At 38.1% G+C, this 23,077-nt stretch overlaps 1 protein-coding gene across 36 annotated transcripts in view; it reads left to right on the forward strand.

The window, feature by feature from the left end:
• The window catches only part of DTNA (dystrobrevin alpha), a 490,634-nt gene that overhangs the window by 423,821 nt on the left and 43,736 nt on the right, over window positions 1-23,077 (forward strand). For 20 of the 36 annotated variants that reach the window (XM_043976702.1, XM_043976699.1, XM_043976700.1 and 17 more), the window contains 4 exons: window positions 3,648-3,745; window positions 9,704-9,817; window positions 19,855-19,951; window positions 22,623-22,643. In XM_043976702.1, the coding sequence (XP_043832637.1) occupies window positions 3,648-3,745; window positions 9,704-9,817; window positions 19,855-19,951; window positions 22,623-22,643 (330 nt within the window). The remainder of the gene's footprint in view (window positions 1-3,647; window positions 3,746-9,703; window positions 9,818-19,854; window positions 19,952-22,622; window positions 22,644-23,077) is intronic. The other 16 variants (XM_043976698.1, XM_043976732.1, XM_043976733.1 and 13 more) reach the window with 3 other exon arrangements.

Raw genomic sequence — 23,077 nt, forward strand, 5'->3', positions numbered from 1 at the left:
TCAAATCCAGCCTCAGACACTTAACACTTACTAGCTGTGTGACCCTTGGCAAGTCACTTAACCCCAATTGCCTCACAAAAAAAAAGAGAAGTAGTGGGTTCCCTTCTTCTTGTAGCAGAGCCTTGGTAACCACTTATTGGTATGTTCTAAGAGGATTTCCTTTCATGTAGAGTTTGGACTAAATGGCCACTGAGATGCCTTTCAGGTGTCAAATTCTGTGATTCAGTTAGAAATCATATATTTAAAAGAATCATGTTGTTGGAAGGAAATTTAACAGTTCATTTCTTTAAGTTTATTTTCTTTCCTTTGGAAGGATCAAATTTAAATCTTCCCAAGCAAGGTTTTTACCTTCCCTCTCTACAATCCTTGCCTATGATAGAAAAAGTCTGAGGATGTTGCCTCAACAAGAGCAGAAAATCATAGCCCAAGCATCTGGCAATAAAACTGCCAATTCAAGGAAGATTTTAGTTAATATAATTCAAGAATGGGAAACTCTATCTCATGAGCCAGATCTAGCCTTTGAATTCATTTTCATCAAGCCCATAAAACAAGAGGAAAGATGTGAAATCTCCATTTATTTATAATTACAAAAATGCAATAAGTTTTCAAAGTACTTAGAAATATTATCCTTGATGTTTCACAAGATAGGGATGTTGTCCCCATCTTCCTCTGTGTGGGTTTCTTACTCTGTTGCTATTGCTGTGTGTTTAATCCTTTGTATGCACATGTGCAAAAGAGAGGAAGAGGATCAAGGTGGGTAAGGAGGTGGGGAAAAAGACAAAACCATGATAGACTGACTTTCTATATCTCTCTGGGTATAAGATCGTCTCTGTGTGTATTTTCTCATTTTGAATTTGTTTTGCTCTGTTTTTGTCTCTCCTTACATTTTGTCATTCTTTGTGTTTGTAGCCACCTGATTTGCTTTCTTTGTCTCTCTCCCTGTCTTCATTTTTCTACTCTCTTTCTCCTTTTATCTTTTTTACCTTGAATGTGATGTATAACTGGAGTAGTTTTATATCATTTAGCTTTAGAGTATGCTCTAGTCCAGTGATGTCAAACTGAAATGAAAATGGAGGCTATTAATTGATATGTAATGATTCTTGAGGGCCACATAATGACTTTGGTTTAAAATGTTATCCATTATTATACACATTTTATTGTTTTTTATTTATTTTGTTTAAAATTTCCCAGTAACATTTTAATCTGATTCAGGCCACACTTAGGAGTACTGAAAGCCACAGGGTTGTGCATTTGACACAACCCTGCTCTAAGCTATCTAAGATTATGTTTTTGCAGAAACTCTTCCCAAATCCCCTTAATCTTAGTGCATTCCCTCTCAGATAGTCCATGATTCATCCTGTAAATAGCTTGTCTGTGCATAGTTGTTAGTATGTTGTCTCTCTCATTAAATTGAGTTCCTAAATTAGGAGCCATGTGTTTGCCATTTTTTTTTGTCTCCAGTGTTTGGCAAGGTACCTGGCATACTGTGGGTACTTAACAAATGCTTGTTGACTTAACTGGGGTAACCTTTGTATTGAAAGATAGCAGCCACATCAGAGTCTTCTTTTTTCCAGACTGACCTGTCTTGAAAGAAGGTGCTTCCTCACCTGGAACCCGCTATACTAATAAAATCACAGGTCTAGCTCCTGTCCATTTGCCTATTTTTTAATAGTCTTTTCCCTATTCCTAAATTTTGATATACATATAAACATACACAGAGGTATATATGCTTTATATTTACCTCCTTTTTTAAAGAAAAAGTGAATTACCTTGTTTCTATTTATGTGGTCATCAGTTGATATTTCTTTTCTTGTTCATAAGGCTTTGAGGGTAACCAAAGTTAACCATACCTGATATAAAGAAAATAGCTGGCTGATCTTATTTTCCACTTTTCAATTCTTGTGAACTATTCAGAGTTTGTCAGAGACGACTTAACCAAACCAGCCAACTAATTTCCCTAGCTGATATTAGAGATTATAGAGCAGAAAACAAGTATTGAAACCCAAAGCTGGCTTAGATGGTGTGGGGACCAATTTTTAATTGAGGAGTGCTAGCTAAGCGGCTCGCCGCAATATTGGGGCAAGGAAGGAGACGGGCAGCCACCCTCAAAACAGAACAACATTTATTTTAACAAGAACGCACTTAAACACACACACACACACACACAAACAGGATCAGTAGGCTCAAGGGAAAGGAAATAAAATGGGGAAAGGGAAATTATACAACCTCAAAATATACCACCGCCCAGGAATCAGCTGAGAATAATGCAGCAGACCTCCTGTCCTTCCAGCATCCAGCTAGAATGCCCAATTCTCCTCCCCCAATCCCAGAAAAACCCCACACAGCCCCAGCCAATGGGATGGCTGCTCTGACAGTCACATGACTGCCCTCAGTAGGCTTCCAATCATTATAATTTTGCCAGGCCCATGTAGGCATCCGGGAGTGGTGATGACATGAGGTGCCAGCACCATGGTAATGGCTACAACCAGTGGGTGGAGCACAATGCGGGTTTGTGGAGCCCCAGGCCAGTGCACGCTGAGGCATAAAAACCTCAAATAACAATTCTTTACATTGGGGAAAGGTTCTACCTATCATCTACAAATAATACCTTTACAGAAAGAATACTATTATGTATTTATTGTTATAAATAATTTTAAATAACACACTAATATTACAGTTTAAGATTTGTCAAGTTTTTTCTTCACAGATTTTTCCCTTTTTAAAGAAATTTGCATTCCCAACACCTAACACAGTTTCTGGCAGGTATATAGTAGGTCTTTTATAAGTAAATGTTAATTGATTGAATCCTATTTGGTAGATAGCACAAGTATTATAGCTTCACAATATAGATGACAAAGCTGAGGCTTAAAAAGTCAAAGTGGGGGCAGCTAGGTGGCACAGTGGATAAAGCACCGGCCCTGGATTCAGGAGTACCTGAGTTTAAATCCGGCCTCAGACACTTGACGCTTACTAGCTGTGTGACCCTGGGCAAGTCACTTAACCCCCATTGCCCTGCCAAAAAAAAAAGTCAAAGTGACTTGTCCAGGGTCACACAGCTATTATTTAAAGTGTCTATTGCTAAAACCCAAGTCTGACACTTAAATACAGCTAAATATTAATTATTATTAATAATAACAGAGCTAGAATTTATATTGGGATTTAAGGTTTATAAAGCCTTTTATACATGTTATCTCATTTTATCCTTACAATACCCCTATGAAGTAGGTACTGTTATTACCCTCATTTTACAGAAGAGGAAAAAGGCTGGAAGAGGTGAAGTGAGTTGCCCCAAATCACACATGTAATGAGTGTCTAAGGCAGGATTCTAACTTGTGTTTCTCACTCTAAGTCTGACCTTCTATCAACTCTAACACCAGGATGCCAATAAATATCTACCACTTGACTCCAAGTCCAATGCTCTCCCAACTCTACCAGCCTTTTGGGAGGCAGGGAATAGGGGGAGGCAATATGTTTTAGTTTAATTTTGTTGGTTTGCCTTTTTGTTTTCATAAAAAATACATCTTTTCCACACATCTCAGCATAACTTGTCAGATACATTTTATTGAGACTCTTCAGGGAAGATTCACTGTGATGGACATGGTTTTGCACTCCCTAATATTAAATATTTTATATCATCTCTTTCACAGCAGCCTAGTCAGCAAAGGGGTGCTTCTGATATCTCTTTCACCATTGATGCAAATAAACAACAAAGGCAGCTGATTGCAGAACTTGAAAACAAGAACAGGTAAGAGCTTTTAAGCCACATTGGCATTTTCTTCAGAGTGTATCATTATTCATTTGGATTGTGCTTTAAAACCTTTACCTATCTCCTCCTAAGGGTTATCACTTTAAGGGAAGAGGAAGTGTTCCTTATCGTCAATGAAGGTTGTTTGCTGAATTGTGAAAAAGCTAGTCTTATGAAGTTATATGATGAAGTTTTGCTTTTATATGAATTTTCCAAACATTTTATTGTTAATATTTAATGAATCTTTTTAGTTTCTAGTCAAATCATGATCTTTAGTCACTCAGTTTTTCCCTGTTCTCTCAATCCATCAAATTTGTCCTGGCCTAAGCCCTTTCTTTCCAACCTAGTTTCAACTCGGTGCCATTTCTGTTTTGTTTAGTTTTTTTTATTAAAAAAAAAGTTCTTGTCTCTCCCATATCCTTTTACCCATAAAAAAATAGTCAAAACCCTTATTGCAAATTTTTATAATCAAGGAAAGGGAAGCTAAGTGGCTCAGTGGATAGAGTACTGGGTCTGAAGTATCTTCCTGAATTCAAATCTGGCCCCAGACACTTATTAACTGTGTGACCCTGGGCAAGTCACTTGACTTTCATAGGTTGCACTAGATGAGGGTTGGACTAGATGAGTTCTTGTCCCTTCCAATTCTAGATCAATGATCCTGTAATATAATTGATATCACTTCTTGCTTTCATTCTCAATAGGTGGGAGAGGAGCTGGAGGGAGGGAGAAAATTTGGAACTCAAAATTTTAAAAAATAAAAGGTAAAAAACAAATAAATAACTAAATAAATAATCCTTAGAATAAATAATCTTATAATAGCTCCTCATCATTTTTCCATTCTTAAATGTGGGAGTTTATAAAGGTGATTGGTCCTTTTCTCTTTTCTTTCCACATTCTCTCCCTTGATCTTCTACTCTCCAACAGCTCCACAGCAGAATTATATAAATAACATAATTGGCACTCATTAAGAGGTTGATTGATTGGTTGATTAAACTTGGCTAACTTTTATGTCATATCTTAGCAATGGCTTTCTTGGTGAAGTCACCACAAAGTGAATCAGAGGTGATAGAGTTCAATAGCCAATTTCTGGGAGTGAAAGATAAGAGGACCTCCATGTAGTGTTAATATCCTGATAAAAAAAATCATTCTTACAAGTAGTCTGGCAGCTTTATGTTTATTTGGTTAATTTCACAGTGATGGAAATATAAATCACTAGAAATGCTTTAATTGTATCTGATAAGCTATTTGATTCATATTCTCTGTAAATAGTTTTAAACTATTGAGTATTATCAGCTTGGTCTAAGATCTTTACTCATATCCTGTTACTTGATATTTTATCTTAAGTTATTTTTTATAATATTTCTCTTTAATTCCTTCAGTGTGTTTATTCTATCCATTTTGTTGGGACTCGAATAAATATTAGCATTGTCTCTTGTTCTATACATGGCTTGTTTCAGTATGGTTTTTTTCTGGCATTTTGGCTTTAGCTTATTTTTAGTCCATTGTTATAAAAATAGAAACACACACACACATAACACAGAGTTTCTTTTAAAACTCTTTTTTTTTTTTTTGGTGAGGCAATTGGGGTTAAGTGACTTGCCCAGGGTCACACAGCTAGTAAGTGTCAAGCATCTGAGGCCAGATTTGAACTCAGGTACTCCTGACTCCAGGGCCGGTGTTCTATCCACTGCGCCACCGTAGCTGCCCCAAAAACTTTTTAATAGTTTAATTTCTTTGGGTCATTTCTATTTTCAAAAGCCATATTGAGGGGGCAGAGAACAGGACTAAAACTCAGAACTAAGTAAGAATATGGTGCAGATTAGCTGAATGGACCACATGGTCGTTTACTACTGCATCAAAGCAAAAAGTACTCTCAGACACATTAAGTCTCCTATTCATTTGTCTTGGCCTAAACTGAGACTGCTGAGGGTTTATGAAGATCTCTTCTTGACTACAGGTTTTGAATTACAAACTCTGAGTAGATAATAGGATCATGAAATACTAAATTTAAAGCTAGAAGAGACTTTAGAGGAGTGTCTAATTCCCTCATTTTACAGATCAGGAATGTGAGCTCCAGAGAAGTGACTAGGCTGAGGTTACAAAAGTATTAAGTATCAAAACCAGGAATCCAATCTCAGTCCAAATTCAAATCAACATTTTTTTTCTCTAGAGTCAGTCAACAAGCATTTATAAAGTGCCCATTATGTGTCAGGCACTGTGCGAAGCCAAACAAATTTAACTGTTTTAATGATTTTTTTTAAAATATTTCTCCTGAAAGAAAGTGTTTCACACATGTATTAACTATTTTGGATTGCTTACCATCTCAGGGAGGGATAAAGGGAGGGAGGGAAGAAGGGAGAAAGGGATAGAATTCAAAACTCAAAACTTTTAAAAAATGGTTTTTTAATTGTTTTAACACATAATTGGGGAAAACCAAAATATTATTTAAAAAAGAAGAAATAATGCATTTTGTTCCTTAGATATAGACTCTCATTATTAAATGTTCTTTGGTGAGTGTGTGATTAGCTTCATAATGTGAGAATATGACTGTATGACCACAGGAATTTATCTTGCCTCTGGAGAGACGTAGCCACATCAAAACTGGAATATGAAAGCAATCCTGACTCCAGGGCCGGTGCTCTATCCACTGCGCCACCTAGCCGCCCCTCTCCTGTACTCTTATAATAAATATCCTGAATAATTTCTCTTTTTCCTAAGAAGGCTATCTTTTTTTTTTTTTTTTTTTGGTGAGGCAATTGGGGTTAAGTGACTTGCCTAGGATCACACAGCTAGTAAATGTCAGGTGTCTGAGGTTGGATTTGAACTCAAGTCCTCCTGAATCCAGGGCGGTGCTCTATCTGCCCCCAAGCCTATCTTTTACAAAGCTGCCAGTCAACAATCACTTAAACCACAAGCATTTACTACTAAGCACACTAGGGCAATTAGATGAAGCAGTGTATATTTAGCTGTCATGAGAGTGAATAGGCCTGGAATCAGGAGGGCCTGAGTTCAAATTCATTCTCAAACACTTACTAAGTGTGTGATGCTAGACACGTCACCTAACCACTATTGGCCTCAGTTTCCTCAGTTGAAAAATGGACATTATAACAGCACCTACCTCCCCCAGGGTTGTTGTGAGGATCAAATGGAGTGTTTGTAAAGCACTTAGCATAGGGACAGCTAGGTAGCACAGTGGATAAAGAACCAGGCCTGGAGTCAAGGAGACCTGAGTTCAAATCTGGCCTCAGACACTTACTAGCTTTGTGGTCCTGGGCAAGTCACTTAAGCCTGTTTGCCTCAGTTACTCATCTGTAAAGTGAGCTGGAGAAGGAAATGACAAACCACTTCAGTGTCTTTACCAAGAACTTCCCCCCCCAAAAAAAAGGGATCACAAGATTTGGACATGACTGAAAATGACTAAACAACAACAATACTACACTGTCTCCACACCTCCTCCTATTGAAATCTTTCTCTTCTGTATCTAATTTTCCATGCTTGGAGTGCCCCAGTAGCTGATAAAATGATTGATTCTTTAAATTACTGATACATACTGATAAAATGACTGATTCTCTTATATAAAATAGCATCAAAAATGGGGGGGAAATCTTTGTCTTTCTGCACAGGTACCACATCTCTTCTTCATAAAGCCTTCCCTTATACCCCGCCCCCAGCAGAAAGTCCTCTCTTATCCCATTTTGTCTGCATCTCTCTCCCTTTCTTTATCAGAATCTACCTTGTACATGTCTTCCCCCTTATAAGATTTTAGATCATAATCTTCACAATGCCATATTTTTCAGGCACTGGGCTATGTATGAAAGGGCACAAAGACAAACATTTCCTACCCTCAAGGAATTCGCATCCTACTGGAGAGAATAACATATATACATCATTCCCCGCCCCCCCCCAGTCTATAAGTTTTTCTGTGACATCTTGAATGTAAATATTTTCCTTTGTTTTTTCTCTTGTTATTCTTTTACTTTATTTGGCATCGCTATTGCCAATTTGAAGGGATATGGGAAAGCTGGGCTTGGTTATGAGTGCCCACTCACCCATCTAGGGGGTGGGAGTGGGGGTAACTCTCTGGATAGACAATAAGGTTGAGAGCTTTGGTAGTAAGTAAGTAAGCAGTATGCCTCCATTCACATTTACGTGACTATGTACAGCAGTTATGCCTAAGGATGGTCTTGTTAAAGCTGGAGGCTCCATTGTTTCTCTCCTTTGGATCTGAGGCTTTCTGAGGATGTTCCTTAGTTATATAATTATAGTTATGGAGTCCTAGGAGCCTGGGATTGTGGGAACAGAATGGGACTTGATCACCAGAGAACTGGATTTGAATCTGAAAATGTATATGATCGTGGGCAAGTCACCCCATCTCTAAACTTCAGTGACCTCATCTGTAAAATGTAAATAACAGTACATGGGCTACCTACTCACAATGATGTTCTGGGAAAGGACATTGTAAATCAAAAGGTATCTGACAAGTTCCATAGCTGGAAAAGAACTGAGAGATCCAACTCCCTTGTTTTACAGAATAGGAAACTGAGGCCCAGAGAGGGAAAGTGGCTCAGTGAGAATTAGCCTTCTAATATTCTAGAGGCAGCCTTTTCAACCAACTTCCACTTCCATGGCTCTGGCAATTCATCTTCTGTTCATTGTGATTTGTTCCCTGGGTGACATTTTTCTTCTTCATATGTCTAGATGGGGCGTTGACCAAGAGCAGGTGTCTTTCCTGGAGGATGTGATGTCTTGTGACCCCATTTAATGGCTCTTGACAAGCTGTGGAGCCATTCACTTTCCACAGTTCATGTCTCCTTTATGGTCTGTCTAATGTCCACCTAAATGCAATAACAGCCAAGGCACCAACATCAATAATGGGCTGTGTTGCCTCAGCCCTGACAAAGGTCACACCAATAGCAATCTTGTGTCATCCATCGATTCAATTACAGTTCATCCTTTTAAAAGCACTTTCCTAAAAAAAAAAAAAAAGCACTTTCCTGAAAAAGCCTGCCCCATTCAGCTCCATTGTTAGGTTGAAAATCTGTAGAATAAAAAATGGGACTTTGCCTAATTGAAGATTTAAAAGACCTCTGACCTTTTGGCTATCAGATAAATTCAGGACAAAGAATTTCATTTGGGGTTAGAGTAAGAGGTTATCTAATTCTACAGAATGAGCATCATTTATCTTTATTTTCCCTCAAAGAACTTCTTCAGGTTGGATCTTTGTCCATGTTGCCTGGTTCCCGAGCATGTTATTGAATAACCAAGAGACACATTTTTGTCTCTTAAGAAAAATATCTCTTAAGCAATCCACTTCCAAAAACTACACCCAACAACTTACTCTAAGATCTTACTTGCTCAAGAATTTAAGCCCTAATGGTAGCGACAGGACCAATGATATATATATAATATCCAACAACAGAATATAATGAAGATTTAGACCTATTTCAAAGAGTTCTGTCTCCTTTTTCTCCAGAAACATGCCAACCACATGTAGTAAAAAGTCTAATATAACATGACTAATATGTGAGGAAGGAAGACTCTTCCCCCAAGCTTCAGTGTTAAGAAAGAGAATGAGCAAAGGAAAAGATAAGCAACCCCCAAGGACACAACCTACATGGGAAGGAAGCAAGAGACACTTAATAGTGTATTTGTTTTAAGCCATGCTTGTATTTTAAATGCCAGAAGACACCATTCTTCATGTCAGGGAGGTATTTATGTAGGTCTAGTCAAGTTAAAGTACATGTGTTAAGATGTCAGCAACACAGATGTGGACAAATTTTCAAAATGGAGGGAAGCACAATTTTCAAATGTTGCCTAAGGGGTGTCATCCCCTTGACTTGTCCCAGGCAACACCCTCAGTATAGAAGCCTTTCTTTGTTCTAGTAGCTTGATTTGCCCTGACCTTTGCTGTCAAAGGGAGCTAACCCATGGTTTCTGATTTGATCTTTCTCTCCTAAGAGAAATCTTACAGGAGATCCAGAGGCTACGGCTGGAGCATGAACAGGCTTCTCAACCCACCCCAGAAAAGGCCCAGCAGAATCCTACTCTCCTAGCAGAGCTCCGTCTTCTCAGGTAAATGAGGAACTCCACCAACCTAAGGGGAAATGTTTTGCTGGTTTCTTTCATTGAGATAGGTATCCTACATACCTACCAAGTGAAAATAAATTAGTCTTAGCTCACAACTAGCTACTTCCAGTTTATTTGTTTTATTGTTTTAATTTACTCTGTAATTAGAAGCATCACACACCTGGATTGCCAAATTGTTTTTCCTATTCTTTCATTTGTGGATAACATTCAGAAAATGAAAAATGACATTCCTTCTGTGCTCTTCTACTAAAAAGAAAAAAGTAATTCTCTACTTATTCCACTAGCTGGACTACTAAATTTGCTTTCATTCAGTTTTTATAATGCCAGATAGAATCATAAAACCAAAAAGTATTTCCAAAGAAATTTTTTCCTGAAAAAATGTATTCGTTGAATGGTGTTGCCCATCCCCCATCCCTCCAAGAGTGGGAAGGTAACCAGCTTGTGTTAGATATAATCTAGTGATTAATTAGTGAGAGAGTATCAACAAACCTACAGAAATAGAGTAGGTTACTGCAAACATGATGTCCCAAACTAGGAACCATTACTAAGTCCATTCAAAGAACAAAACCAAAAATCATATAGAGGGTAGAAGGGAGAACTGTTTAGTATTTGGCAGACCATGTTCTGAATTGGGGATCAATAGACATCATAAGGAGCAGAGTTAAGAAAACAACATAGAGGAGAGATTATTTCTTTCCCTTCCTCAAGAAGCTTCCATGGCTCCCCATTGCCTCTAAGATTAGATTCAAATTCCTGTTTTCTATTTAAAGACTTTCACAATCTGGCTCCAGCTTCTTTCCATGTTGATGACTCACTATTCCTTCCATGTTCTCTAATTCCTGACCAGACTGGCCTAGTTCTTTCCTATATGTAACATTCCATTTCCCCCTTTTCCCCTTCCCCATTCCTTTACCCAGGATATCCCTGCCATTCTGGAAATTTTCTCTCTTTTCACCCTTACCACTTGAAAGCCTTAGCCCCCTTCAGACTCAATACAAGTACTACCCCCCTCCTTCAAAAGGCCCCAGCTGTCTGTGCCTCCTCTCAAATAATTTTGTATTTATGTAAATATCTTAGGCCTCCTTGTCTGTGAACATTTTGCAGTCCCCACTTCCACCTTCACCTCCACCTCCACCTCCACCAAGAAAATGTAAGCCCCTTCAGGACAGGAAGAGTCTTATTTTTGTATTTGTACCACCAACACTTAACGGGTGCCTGGAACATAGTCAATGCTTAATAAATACTTGCTGACTGCTTGATTGATTAAGGTGCTTCCACTGTAGACAGTTAGCTTCCCACAAAGGATCCGCTCAAAGATGCCTCATTACATGACAGGAGGTTACTAGACCCACTCTCCCCCTCTGCATACACATATAATACATCAGAGAACTCTGACAACTGTAATTGATTGGCAATTTTTTTTTAAATCTAAAAATGTACATTTGACCCCAAACCCTTTGCTTTGTTACTAAAAAGACAATGTTTTAGCATTTGTAATTCTGTACCAAATCCTCTTTCTTATTCCCCTTTCCCAATCCAGGTGGTAGGAACTCTCCCTTTGAGCCCTTAATCTTGAGAAAGAAAAGCAATGAGTTTATCATAGTGATTGAAGATGATAACCCTATGTCCATTTCTCTTGAGAGAAATTAGTCCAGAAATTCCAATGCAGATGAATTCAGTTCAACTAGCATATATTAAGTACTTACTGTATACAGTGCAATGCACTGTAAGAAGTGGCATACCATCATAGATGGAAAGCTGGTCTGGGAGTGAGGAAGATCTGGTTCAAGTGCTCCTTACATATACTGGCTGTGTGACCCTGGCCTCATCACTTAGCCTCTCAGTGGCCCAGTCATGTCCCAGTCATGTCCCAGGGATTATAAATTTCAGAGCAGGTGCCAAACTACATTGTTAGAAGGAGTTTCCTATACTGATGAAATCAACAGGTTTGATTTTCCCTCATCTCTCTCCCCCCAAAATTTGCAGTATACTGTGCTAGGTACTGGGAATGCAGAGAAGAAAAAGTATATAGGCCCTGCCCTGAAGAAACTTAAATAGTCGAAAGACATGTTAGGAAATAACTTGCTACATGGTGCAATGAATATTGCCGCTTCATTATTCTGGTTAATTGCCACACTTGTACATGCCATATAACCCCAAATCAATAAATTGAAAAAACATATGCTATATACAGAGGGGGGTAGGTGGCACAGTGCATGGAGTGCTGGGCCTGGAGTCGGGAAGATCTGAGTTTAAATTTTCCCTCAGAAACCTACTAGTTGTGTGACCTTGAGTAAGTCACTTAAACTCTGTCTGCCTCAGTCTCCTCATCTGTAAAATGGGGATAATAACAGGGTTGTTGTGAGGAGAAAATGCAAATATTTGCAAAGCCCTTAAAGTTCTCTATAAGGGCTAGCTGTTATTACGTAAGAAAGGTCATACAGGGCGGTGTGAGACACTAAAGGAAAGTAGGATCGTTAAAGCTGAGGGAAGGAGAGAAACCATGGGCCAAGGAACACTGTCTTCTGCAAGGCTGTGCTAGGTTAGGACAAGTACTGATCCCACCAAGCTAAAGAGGCTTTGACTATGGAACCAGCAAAAGACCTTGGTACAAGGACCAATCAGCTAAGAAATTAATAGGCATTCCTCACCAGAAAGTTGGTGATGATTTTTTTTTTGGCCTAAGAAACTCATTCAAACCTAAAGCAGAGAATGGTTGTGAGCTGTATGCATAAGCAGAGTGCCTACAATAATGAAATCATAGATTATTTGAAGTATTGAAGAAAGAGTAAAAAGTGCTCATTGAAATCACCATCACGCCCACATTTCATATGGTATAAGCATGATTAGCAGGAATTACAATTCTAGACCTCTTTTGTTTGTGCAAAAAGATGCCCTTTCAGAGTTCCTCTCATTTAGATTTAGACTTCTCTCAGACCTTTGCAGAAATCACAGAGCAGTCCTATCGTTCATCAGTCAGGTTCTAAAAGCCCTCTTCCTAACTTATAAAACCTCCATTTGTGAGATTAATAGCAATCATCTGTCTCTAAATTGGTTCCTGCCAATGTTTTACATGATTGCATATGTCTAACCTATATCTGATTTTTTTACTGTCTCAGGGAGGGGAGAGGGGAGAGATGAAGGGAGAAAATAGAATTTGGAACTCAAAATTTTATTTTTTTTAAAAATGTTTTTTAAAATGGTTTAATGTAATTGGGGGAGAATAAAATATTTATTTTTAGATAGATAGATAGATAAATACATAAGTTAATAGGTTCCTGCCCCATCCCTAATCTTTTTTATACCATTAATATTGCTGCATTCAGAGCACACATTGAACTATGCCTTAAATCCCCAACTCTGAGACAAAGGGCTTCTCCTTAGGGTACTTGAGCTGGTGAAGGATGATCAGTAATTAATTAACCTTTATTATTAATAATTATTAAAACCTTACTAAGTTCCTACTATATGACAGGCACTGTACTAAGCACCAGGGATACAAATATGTAAAAGAAAGAAAAGCCCTACCCTTAAGGAGCTTACAGTCTAATGAGGAAACAACATACAAAAGGAAGATGAAAAGAGATCAGTGCCCAAGACAAGCCTATAAAACAATAAATTGCAGATACGTTGTGGATTTCTATTAGTGGAGGTAATTTCCACACTGTATAATTCCTATACCAGTGGTTCTCAAACTTTTTAGTCTCAGAGCCCCTTTTTATACTCTTAAAAATTATTGTGGACTGCAAAGAGCTATTGTTTATGTCTGTTGATATTTATGATAGTGGAAATTAAAACAGTTTAGTATTATGAAAATTGTTTTGATTTCACAGACCCTCTAAAATAATCTCAAGAAAAACCATTTGAGAACCACTGCCTTCTCCCAATGAACTCTCAAATCTAGATTAAACAAACAAAAAAAAGATCAGATGGGAATTTGTCATAAGCATTTTCAGGTATTAAGTCATCTGCTTTAGAAGGTTTTCAGTATAATTCAAATCACCAAAAGTTTGCAAATTTTAAGTAAGACATAGTCTCTCCCTTCAGAAGTAGCATGTAGACACATAAATGTGATAAAAAAAATAAGACTAGATAAACACAGTCTTATTTAATGTAATAACCCAAGAAGTTTTCTGAATGTCCTTCATTTGATAATGCGGTTGGCCACCTGCAGTCTCTTTTCTTTATTTCATGACATTAGACTAGATATACAAATCGGCTTCCTGACACTCTGTAAGCACAAAGCATTTTGAATCATTTGCATCACCCTGAAGTTAAAAGATACCCTTGATTTTATTGTTGTCATTGTGTGAGACTCCTAAATTTTTAGGAGTTGTCATTAACTCAGTGGCTCAAGGCAACTCTGACTTTAGGAGAGCTAAATAATTTACAACCCAGCTGTAGGAAAGCACAGTCCACCTTCATAGCATCCACCAAGAACATTTGGAGAACTCTCTCCTAGCAAGAATAAATTATGTCTTTACCTTGGCTTGTCTTATGAACAAGGACCAAGGTGAGCTGCCATAAGTGATACCTACTGCACAAGCTGTCACTCTTGTAGCTAGAAATTCTGTAAGACAGAAGAGGCACAAACTTTTCCCCTCTCTAATATATCACCTGGACTCTTTCAGCAGCCTGCTGGTAGGTCTCCCTGCTTCAAGTGTCTCCTTATTCCATTCCATCCTCCACTCAGCTGTAAAAGTAATGTTTCTAAAGCACAGATCCGACCATGTCGGTAAAATCCAGGGATTCCCTATTACCTCTAATATCAAAAAAGGAAGCACTAGAGTGTTGTAGTGTATTGACCTGAGTTCAAATTCAGTCTCAGACACTTACTAGCTGTGTGACACTGGGCAAGTCACTCTCACCTTTGTTGGCCTCAGATTCCTCAACTTTAAATGATGATTAAAATATGCTTCCCTGAAAAGGGGGGGGGGGAGCAGCTAGGTGGCACAGTGGATAAAGCACTGGCCCTGGATTCAGTAGGACCTGAGTTCAAATCTGGACTCAGACACTTGACACTTACTAGTTGTGTGACCCTGGACAAGTCACTTGACCCTCATTGCCCAACCAAAGAAAAATACTTTCCTGGGTTGTTGTGTGAATCAAATGAAATAATATTTGTAAAGTACTTATCACAATTCAGTCATTTCAGTCCTGTCTCTCTCCTCCTGATTCAATTTGACATTTTCTTAGCTAAAATACTGGAATGGTGTGCCATTTCCTTCTTTAGCTCATTTTATAGAAGAGGATACTGAGGCAAAAAGGGTTAAGTGACTTCCCCAGGGTGACACTGCTAATAAGTGTCTAAGGCCGGATTTGAACTCACGAAGATGAGTCTTCCTGACACTAGGTCTGGCACTCTGTCCACTGTGTCATCTACCTTCCCCATATCTTTTCCAGATGATCCACAAAGTGCCAGTAACAGCAGCAACAATAAAACCTAAAACTCCCTCTGGATATCACAGAATTCTCCACTTTACTTTGCTTGTAGAAACAGTATAATAGATGACTCTGCCTCCACTGAGATTCCATCTTTGTTTTCCATTTGAATTTTATACTAAATTAAGTCCTACATATCTGAAGAATTGGACACCAAAGACTCTTAATTGTTTCTCTCCCATTGTCATCCCTAATACAACAGTAATCACTACAATAAAATATCAATAATAACAAAGTCAATAATGGTAGGAGGCCAACCAGATTGTGAGCTCCTCCATTAGACTGTGAATTCTATAAGGGCAGGGACTGGCTCTTGCTTCTTTTTGTATCCCTAGCACTTATCACAGTACCTGACACATAGTAGGTGCTTAATAAATATTTATTGACTAACTAAATGAGAATTCTCTCCTTCCCCTCAGAATAGAAGTCTTAATTATATCCGTCGCTACTTCATTATTCTGCCACACTTGCACATGTCATATAATCCCAAATTGATCAATTGGAAAAAAACATGCTATATTCAGAGGGAGACTAGGTGCTGGGCCTGGAGTCAGGAAGACTCATCTTCCTGAGTTCAAATTCCACCTCAGACACTTACTAGCTGTGTGACCCTGGGCAAGTCATTTAACCCTGTTTGCCTCAGTTTCCTCATCTGTAAAATGAGTTGGAGAAGGAAATGACAAACTATTTCAGTATCTTTGCCAAGAAAACCTCAAATGGGGTCACAAAGAATCAGACTTCTGAACTGAACAATAACAACATGCTATATACATTTCTTTATGCTAAATAGAAAAGAAATACTGAGGTAAAAGAGGTGAACATTCCTTATTCCTTACCCACTAAGTTAGTATTCTAAACTAGTGACTATTTGCACACATGTATCTATTCATTATCTGCTCTATTTGTAACAATCTCCAAGTAATTCCTCTAGTAAGAGACTCTTTATATAGTGTCTTACCTTGAGTGGGTTCCAGGCCAAGTAAATAGTCAGATAGTTTTGAGTGTGTTCCAAGATAGGTCACCTCAATTTATTCTCCTTACAAAACATAAACAAATAAAAATTTACATTTTTCTTTAAGACTTACATGATAAATGTGGATTTATATTACTTGTATTGGTGGATTTGTTCTAGCTGTTCAAATTAGGTTCAAATTCCTACCCTATTTCTTCTCACATGGCCTTGAAGAACTCTCATTTCCTCTTGGCATCCTTGTAAAGTTCCCTCCTTTGCTTAAAAAATGCTGTTGAAGTCAATGATTACTAAGGCCATTTTCAGATCTCAATCCTATGATACTATAAAAAGAGGAAACCTAGTGAAAAGTCTAGATTATTAAATATTCTTAAAGAAATCCAGTTTAGATTATGAGCTCTTTGAAGGGAATGATTGTTTGTTTGTTTTTGCCTTTCATTGCATCTCCAGTACTTAACACAGTGCCTGTCACATAGTAGACTAGTACCTAAAATGGAGAACAAAATATCTGCTAGTATAAAAATGAAATCACTGAAAGATTACCTACTATATGCAATAAATTTCAAGAAACATACTTCTATGACATTACTACATCTATTTCTTGGAAGAAAACAATACTTCTAGACATTATTCTGGGTAATAAAAACCACTTTTATTTGTCAATGTATGTAAAATTATACAGTAAGCAAGCATAACAGCATAAAATGTATTTTAACCATTTTAGAATGAAATTGCAATTTATAGATAGCAGTACCTACAGATTAGATGGAATCAAGTCATCATAAAATAGTTGAAAAAGTGTGTTCTATGATTGAGATGCTGCAATAATAGGCTGAACTTGAATAGAGGAGGGGAAAAGGGTGTTTGGAAAATGATAAATCAATGCTTTTTCATAATTCTTCAGCTAGCTTTTAAAAGTCTCTCTGGAGATTGCTTCGCTAACCTTAGCATGGTTCAATTTCATTGCCTCTGCCTTCCTCTTGGTGCTCAAAAGGCCAACAAAATGTTGAGCATCATAAATTAAAAACTCCTGGAAATAAAACAGATATCATTATGCTCCTCTTGTACAAACCCCTGGAACATTCTGTGCAGATTTGGCTTCTGAACCTTTAGAAAGATAATATGAGCTCACAAAGGTCTGGAAAAGGGCAGATAAATGAGTGTTAAATTCTTCAGCCGAGCAAAGTAAAGGCTATGAGGGAATATGATTAATATCCATAAAACATCTAGGCTTGGGTTGAATTCCGACGTTCATCAAATTCTAGAATATTAAAATTAATGGCATCCCCTTGAAGCAAAAGGGGTCATTTTAGGACAAATTAAATTAATACTAGCTCACATTTACAAAGTGCCTTCCTTGCAACCGTCTTAGAGATAGGTAGTATAAACATTATTATCCCCATTTTGCAGATTAGAAAACAGACTCTGAGGCAAATAACTTGCTGAAGGTCAAAAAGCTAGGGACTCTAGCTAAGACACAAACATGCAGTTGATTGTGTGACTATACAAGTCACTCTGCATATGAAAAGGACTGTGCTAGGTGGATGACCACATTTATTCTGGGGTTCCTTATTCTGGGCCACTTCTAGTAGGGACTTGAGGGAGGTGTTCATCAAAGAGGGAGCAGAGGCTTGACCTGTCTAGTACATGTCACTTTTTGTCTGCTGATGTAACTTGCCTGTGTTAAACCCCCTCTGCCAATGTAGATCTTACACCAACATGCATGCATTAGGATGCGATGGGAGCAAAGGAGTGGTCCAGAAGAAATGCTCTAGGAAAATTTGAGAACAAAGAGGTCACTTTTTTCCCCTGGTGGATTTAGAATGCTAGTAAAAGCTAACACTTACATAGCACTTACTATTCTATAGTTCCAGGCACTATGCTAAGAACTTCACAATTATTATCACTGGAACCTCACAACAACCCTGGGAAATGGGGGCTATTGTTATCCTCATTTTACAGATAAGGAAACTGAGGCAAAAAAGGTTAAGTGACTTGCCCAGGCTCACATAGCTAATAAGTATCTGAGGCCAGATTTGAATTCAGGTCTTCCAGACTCTAGGCCCAATTCTCTATCCATTGCTCCAATAGAAGTTTCCATGAAAGAAGTGGTACCTCAAATGGGCCTTGTAGAGACAGAAGGATTTCAAGAGGAACAGATGAGAAGAGAGATTATTCCAAGATGGGGAACACCCTGGTTAATGGAAATAGTATGAAATAAGGCTATAAAGTTAAGTTGCAGCTATATTGTATTAGAGGCTAATGAAAGACGTTTGTATAGGCAATAGGGAGCCACTGAAAATGTTTGAGAAGGAAAGTTCCATGAAATGAGTATACAGATGTATATATGAGCACACAAATGCATAATCCTCTATACATTTTTAAGTTGTGAGTTCTCATATTTGGGGGACATAATTCATATTCCTTTGGGGGGAAGTCCTATGTAACATGCATACAGTAATGGTGAGGAGGAATGGAATTGGAATTTTCTGGATGAATGTAAACGAGTTCTACACACCAAAGGTATTGTAGTTCTGTTCTATTATTGTTTGTCTCCTCCACTTTTGAATGTATATTGCTACCTCTTGGTATCAATATGAATGACACAGTGATATGACCCCAAACAGGTTTTTAGGCTCACTAGACTTCTCAAAAACTATGTTCAGTTCTAAGATGTTAAGGGGACTAAAATTCTAGCTATATTGTCTAAAATCTCTAATGAGTGGTCGCCAATAAATTATAAGCTTTAGCAAGAGTTAGACTTTTAAGCATTTATTAAGAAGAATAAGAATTTTGTAAAGGGAGAGAGAAAGGCCTACATTCCTCTATCTATTAAAGGGAGAGAGCATTCCTAGTTCCGCTCTCCGCCAGAGTCCACAGGAAAGAGCCCGAGTCAGAGCGCCAGGCTCCCCCCTCCTTCCTCCCACTAGCAAACGTCACTTCCTGACGCCAAAGAAAAGACACATGGTCTTGCCCTCAGAGACCTTCACCTCATGGCGGAGCTTTTCTACAGTAAGTCTCCAGCAGGTGGCATCATTCCAATCATTACAAAGAACAAAAAGGAAAAATACTTTCTGGTTCATAATTCAGATTGTTTACATATAAATATTTTAAAAGTGATTTTTCTTTCTTCACTTCTGAAACTAGTATTTTTTTTTAATTGATGGTATTAACAGCATGCTATTATATCTCTACCTTTGGGAGACCTGGTTTTGCTAATTACACTATGTGAATGAAATGGACTGCAGTATCTAATTCTGATTCAAATATCCACACACTACTATGAAGCAAAGGTTTGTCCAGATTCAGGATAGAACACTTGGGTTTACTGAGATCTGGTTTCGCTCTGTATTTGGGGGGTAGGGGGGATTAAACGTTATTTAATTTTTCTTGTGCTTTCTCAGAACAAATTTTTCCATCTATAGTTATACATTCACTTGGAATTTAATTGCTGACCTCCCTAAGCCTTCTTTTTTATGACAAGTGACTGGTTGTATTATAAAGGCAGCAAGCAAACCTTCTCTGGTAGTCATTATCACAAGAATAAAAGAAAGTATAGATAGTTAAGTGGGGAAAGCACTGCTTCTGATCACAATTGCTTCTTTCTCAGACAACGCAAGGATGAGCTAGAACAGAGGATGTCTGCTCTTCAGGAGAGCCGGAGAGAGCTGATGGTCCAGTTAGAAGGTCTCATGAAGCTACTAAAGGTAAACCATTTTAGATAAAATATTCATCAAAACAAAATTCTGGAATTAATGTTTTAAATGAATTAATTTTAAAATTAATCATGAGGGTTTTCCCTAATTTTTATATTAATGCCCCCCTGAATCAGCTCCTAACCTCAGGTTAAATCACATAGCCAGTCAGTAACATTAACAGAAAGCTCACTTTGTACCAAACTTTCTCATCAATTTATCCAAACCAGGCAGGCTGCTGAGAATCCAATTAGTCAGGGGTCCAAAGTTCCAGTTGTTTTATGGCCTTGAAAATCATAAAATGTCAATACTTTATAAATACCCTAGAATTTGTCTTTTGAACTAATTTATTTGGTTTTATGAGATATTTTATTTTTTCCGTTACATGTAAAGATAGTTCTCAACTTTTGTTTATACATGCTTTACAATTTCAGATTTTTCTCCCTCCCCCCTCCCCTAGACAGCAGGTAATCTGATATAGGTTATATCTATATATCTCTATACATATACATATAGATATATATATACACACATATATATATATACACATAATAACATTAATCCTATTTCTGCATTAATCCTGTTACAAGAGAAAGAATCAGAGCAGTGATGCAAAACCTCAAAATAGAAAAAAAAAAAACAACAGCACCCAAAACAAAAGAAATAATATGGTTCAATCAGCATCTATACTCCACAGTTCTTTGAACTAATTTATAATAGTTATTTCCAAAATTATCCTTACTTGCTGAACTCAGGTTACATTTGTCATTATTAAAGATTCTCCAGACCCTTATGTATGTAGTCAAGAAACACATACAATTGGGGCAGCTAGATGGCGCAGTGGATAGAGCACCAGCCCTGGAGTCAGGAGTACCTGAGTTCAAATCCGGCCTCAGACACTTAACACTTACTAGCTGTGTGACCCTGGGCAAGTCACTTAACCCCAATTGCCTCACTAAAAAAAAAAGAAAAGAAAAGAAAGAAACACATACAATTTCATGAAATAGAATCCAGAGATCTCAGCAGTGCAAAGGAGCTCATACGTGACACAAGACCCACTCATACCCCACCAGGAATTCCCCTACAAAATCCCTAATATGTGATCATGTGGCCTCAACTTGCAGGCTTCTGTTGGAAAACTTGCCACCTCCCAGGGCAACCCATTCCACTTTTAGATAGCTCCAAGTGTCTGCTGCATTTGGTGTGTTACATCAGTTTAAAATCTCTCTCCTCTCTTTGTCTCTTTCTTTCTCTCTGTCTCTGTCCATCTCTCTCTATCTCTGTCTCTGTCTCTCTCTGTCTCTCTGTCTATCTGTCTGTCTCTGTCTGTCTGTCTCCGCCCCCCCCCACCTAATTCTTCCTATACCTTCTAAGAAACAGCAGAATCCACATATTCCATTTTCCACATAACATCCCTCCAATCATTTCAGGATCTATCATTTCTTTTCTGTGGGCATTCCTTTCAGTGATGGAGTTTGCTCAATTACTAAGTATATGATCGCCCTTGAGTTGCTATGTGCAAACAATCATCCCCCTGGTTATTAGCTTCTTCAGACTTAGGCTAGGCTAGTCCTCAGACAACAGAGTTCATCACCAAGCCCACACCCAAAGTTTTCCCACCTTGATAGGACCTTCCAGAGCTCTGACTTTGCTCAGGTATAGATGTCCACTTCCTTGGATAGCTTCCAGGCCTTGCTGGGGCTTTGAAGTATTACATTAGTGCAGAGTTCTGGGCTCGATATTTATATGAATACAGCCTAAGAGCCATTTGTTGGCTCTTTTCCACTGTTGGCTCATTGATAGCTTATAATCACTAAAGCCCCCTGGTCTTTCTCCTAGAATCTCTTATCTAGTCACACTTCCCCTATTCTGTACTTATGCAGTTGATATTTTTAGCCCTGGTGAGGGGGGGGGGTAGAGGGGGGTGGCTTTTTGTTTTGTTTTATCCCTATAAAGCTTTATTTTATTAGATTAGGCCCAATCATTCTAGCCTGTTAAGATCTTTTTGGATCCTTATTCCAGCATTCAGCATCTTGGCTGTCCTTCCCAGCTTCATGTACTGTGCACTTTGGATAAGCATCCCCTCTGTGTACTCATTCAAGTCATTAATAAACTACCTTGATGACCCAAAGTAGCTCTTTCAGCTCATTTCCAAATAAATAGTTTGAAAGTGCCTATTCCCATAAGCCTGGCATCCCACTCTTTAGAGATGGCAGGTGACCCCTAATCCAAAAGACTCCTTGCCTATAGCTTTTGTCACCATGATGACTTGACATATTTGTCGATATTCTATCCTTCCTATAAATGTCATTCTGCTGACAGGGTGTAATATCAAAGTTATCATTTCAGACTGTAGCTTATATTGTTGATAACCAAAAAGTTTTGGTGATTCCTATTGAGAAACAAACTCCTGCTCTTAGGCATAAACAGGTGTGGTGTTTGTTGGGGGTGGGGGTGGGGTGGGGAGGGGGAGTTGTTGTAAAGCTACTAGAATAAAGAAAGATGGGTCCCCAGAAGAAATGTTACACATTTCAGAAATAAAAATGTTCATTGAAATATAAGAGATTTGATTTTTCACCAAAGGTTTGCTGATATTTACCTAGCTTAAAGGTTCATTCACATAGGGTATGCTCTTATTGAACTCCTGAGTAATCTAACCATTATTGATTGAATTTTTCCCTAGGAAGAAGAACTGAAACAGGGAGTAAGTTATTTTTTTCTAATGTAGGTCTTGACTGACAATGACGTGTTAACAGGCATCTCGTGGCTTTTCCTGCTGTCCTTGCCTCTAATGTGTGTGCTCCTGCTTCATTTTGAAAGGAAAATGTCCTTCTAATTTGCCTCCATTTTAGTGTGTTTGCTTGTGTTGAGATTTAGAAGTGGTATTTTTCTGGCCTGTTATTACTGTCAACATCACACAGTTACAAAAGAGAACAGACTGTACTTCTCTTAGAGCCTTTTCGCATCTCCAGGGATCCAAGTTTCTAACCAATTTCATGCCTTTCTGAGTTGTTCAGACTAACCAAAATGCTCTTTTTTTATTGATATAAAGATACATACTAACTAAAACCACACTGGAGCTAAATATTTTCTTGAAGACTCCACAGTATTTGATACATAATTTCTATGTCCTTCATG

Source organism: Dromiciops gliroides, chromosome 1, assembly GCF_019393635.1.
Source record: "Dromiciops gliroides isolate mDroGli1 chromosome 1, mDroGli1.pri, whole genome shotgun sequence".
Lineage (NCBI taxonomy): Eukaryota > Metazoa > Chordata > Mammalia > Microbiotheria > Microbiotheriidae > Dromiciops > Dromiciops gliroides.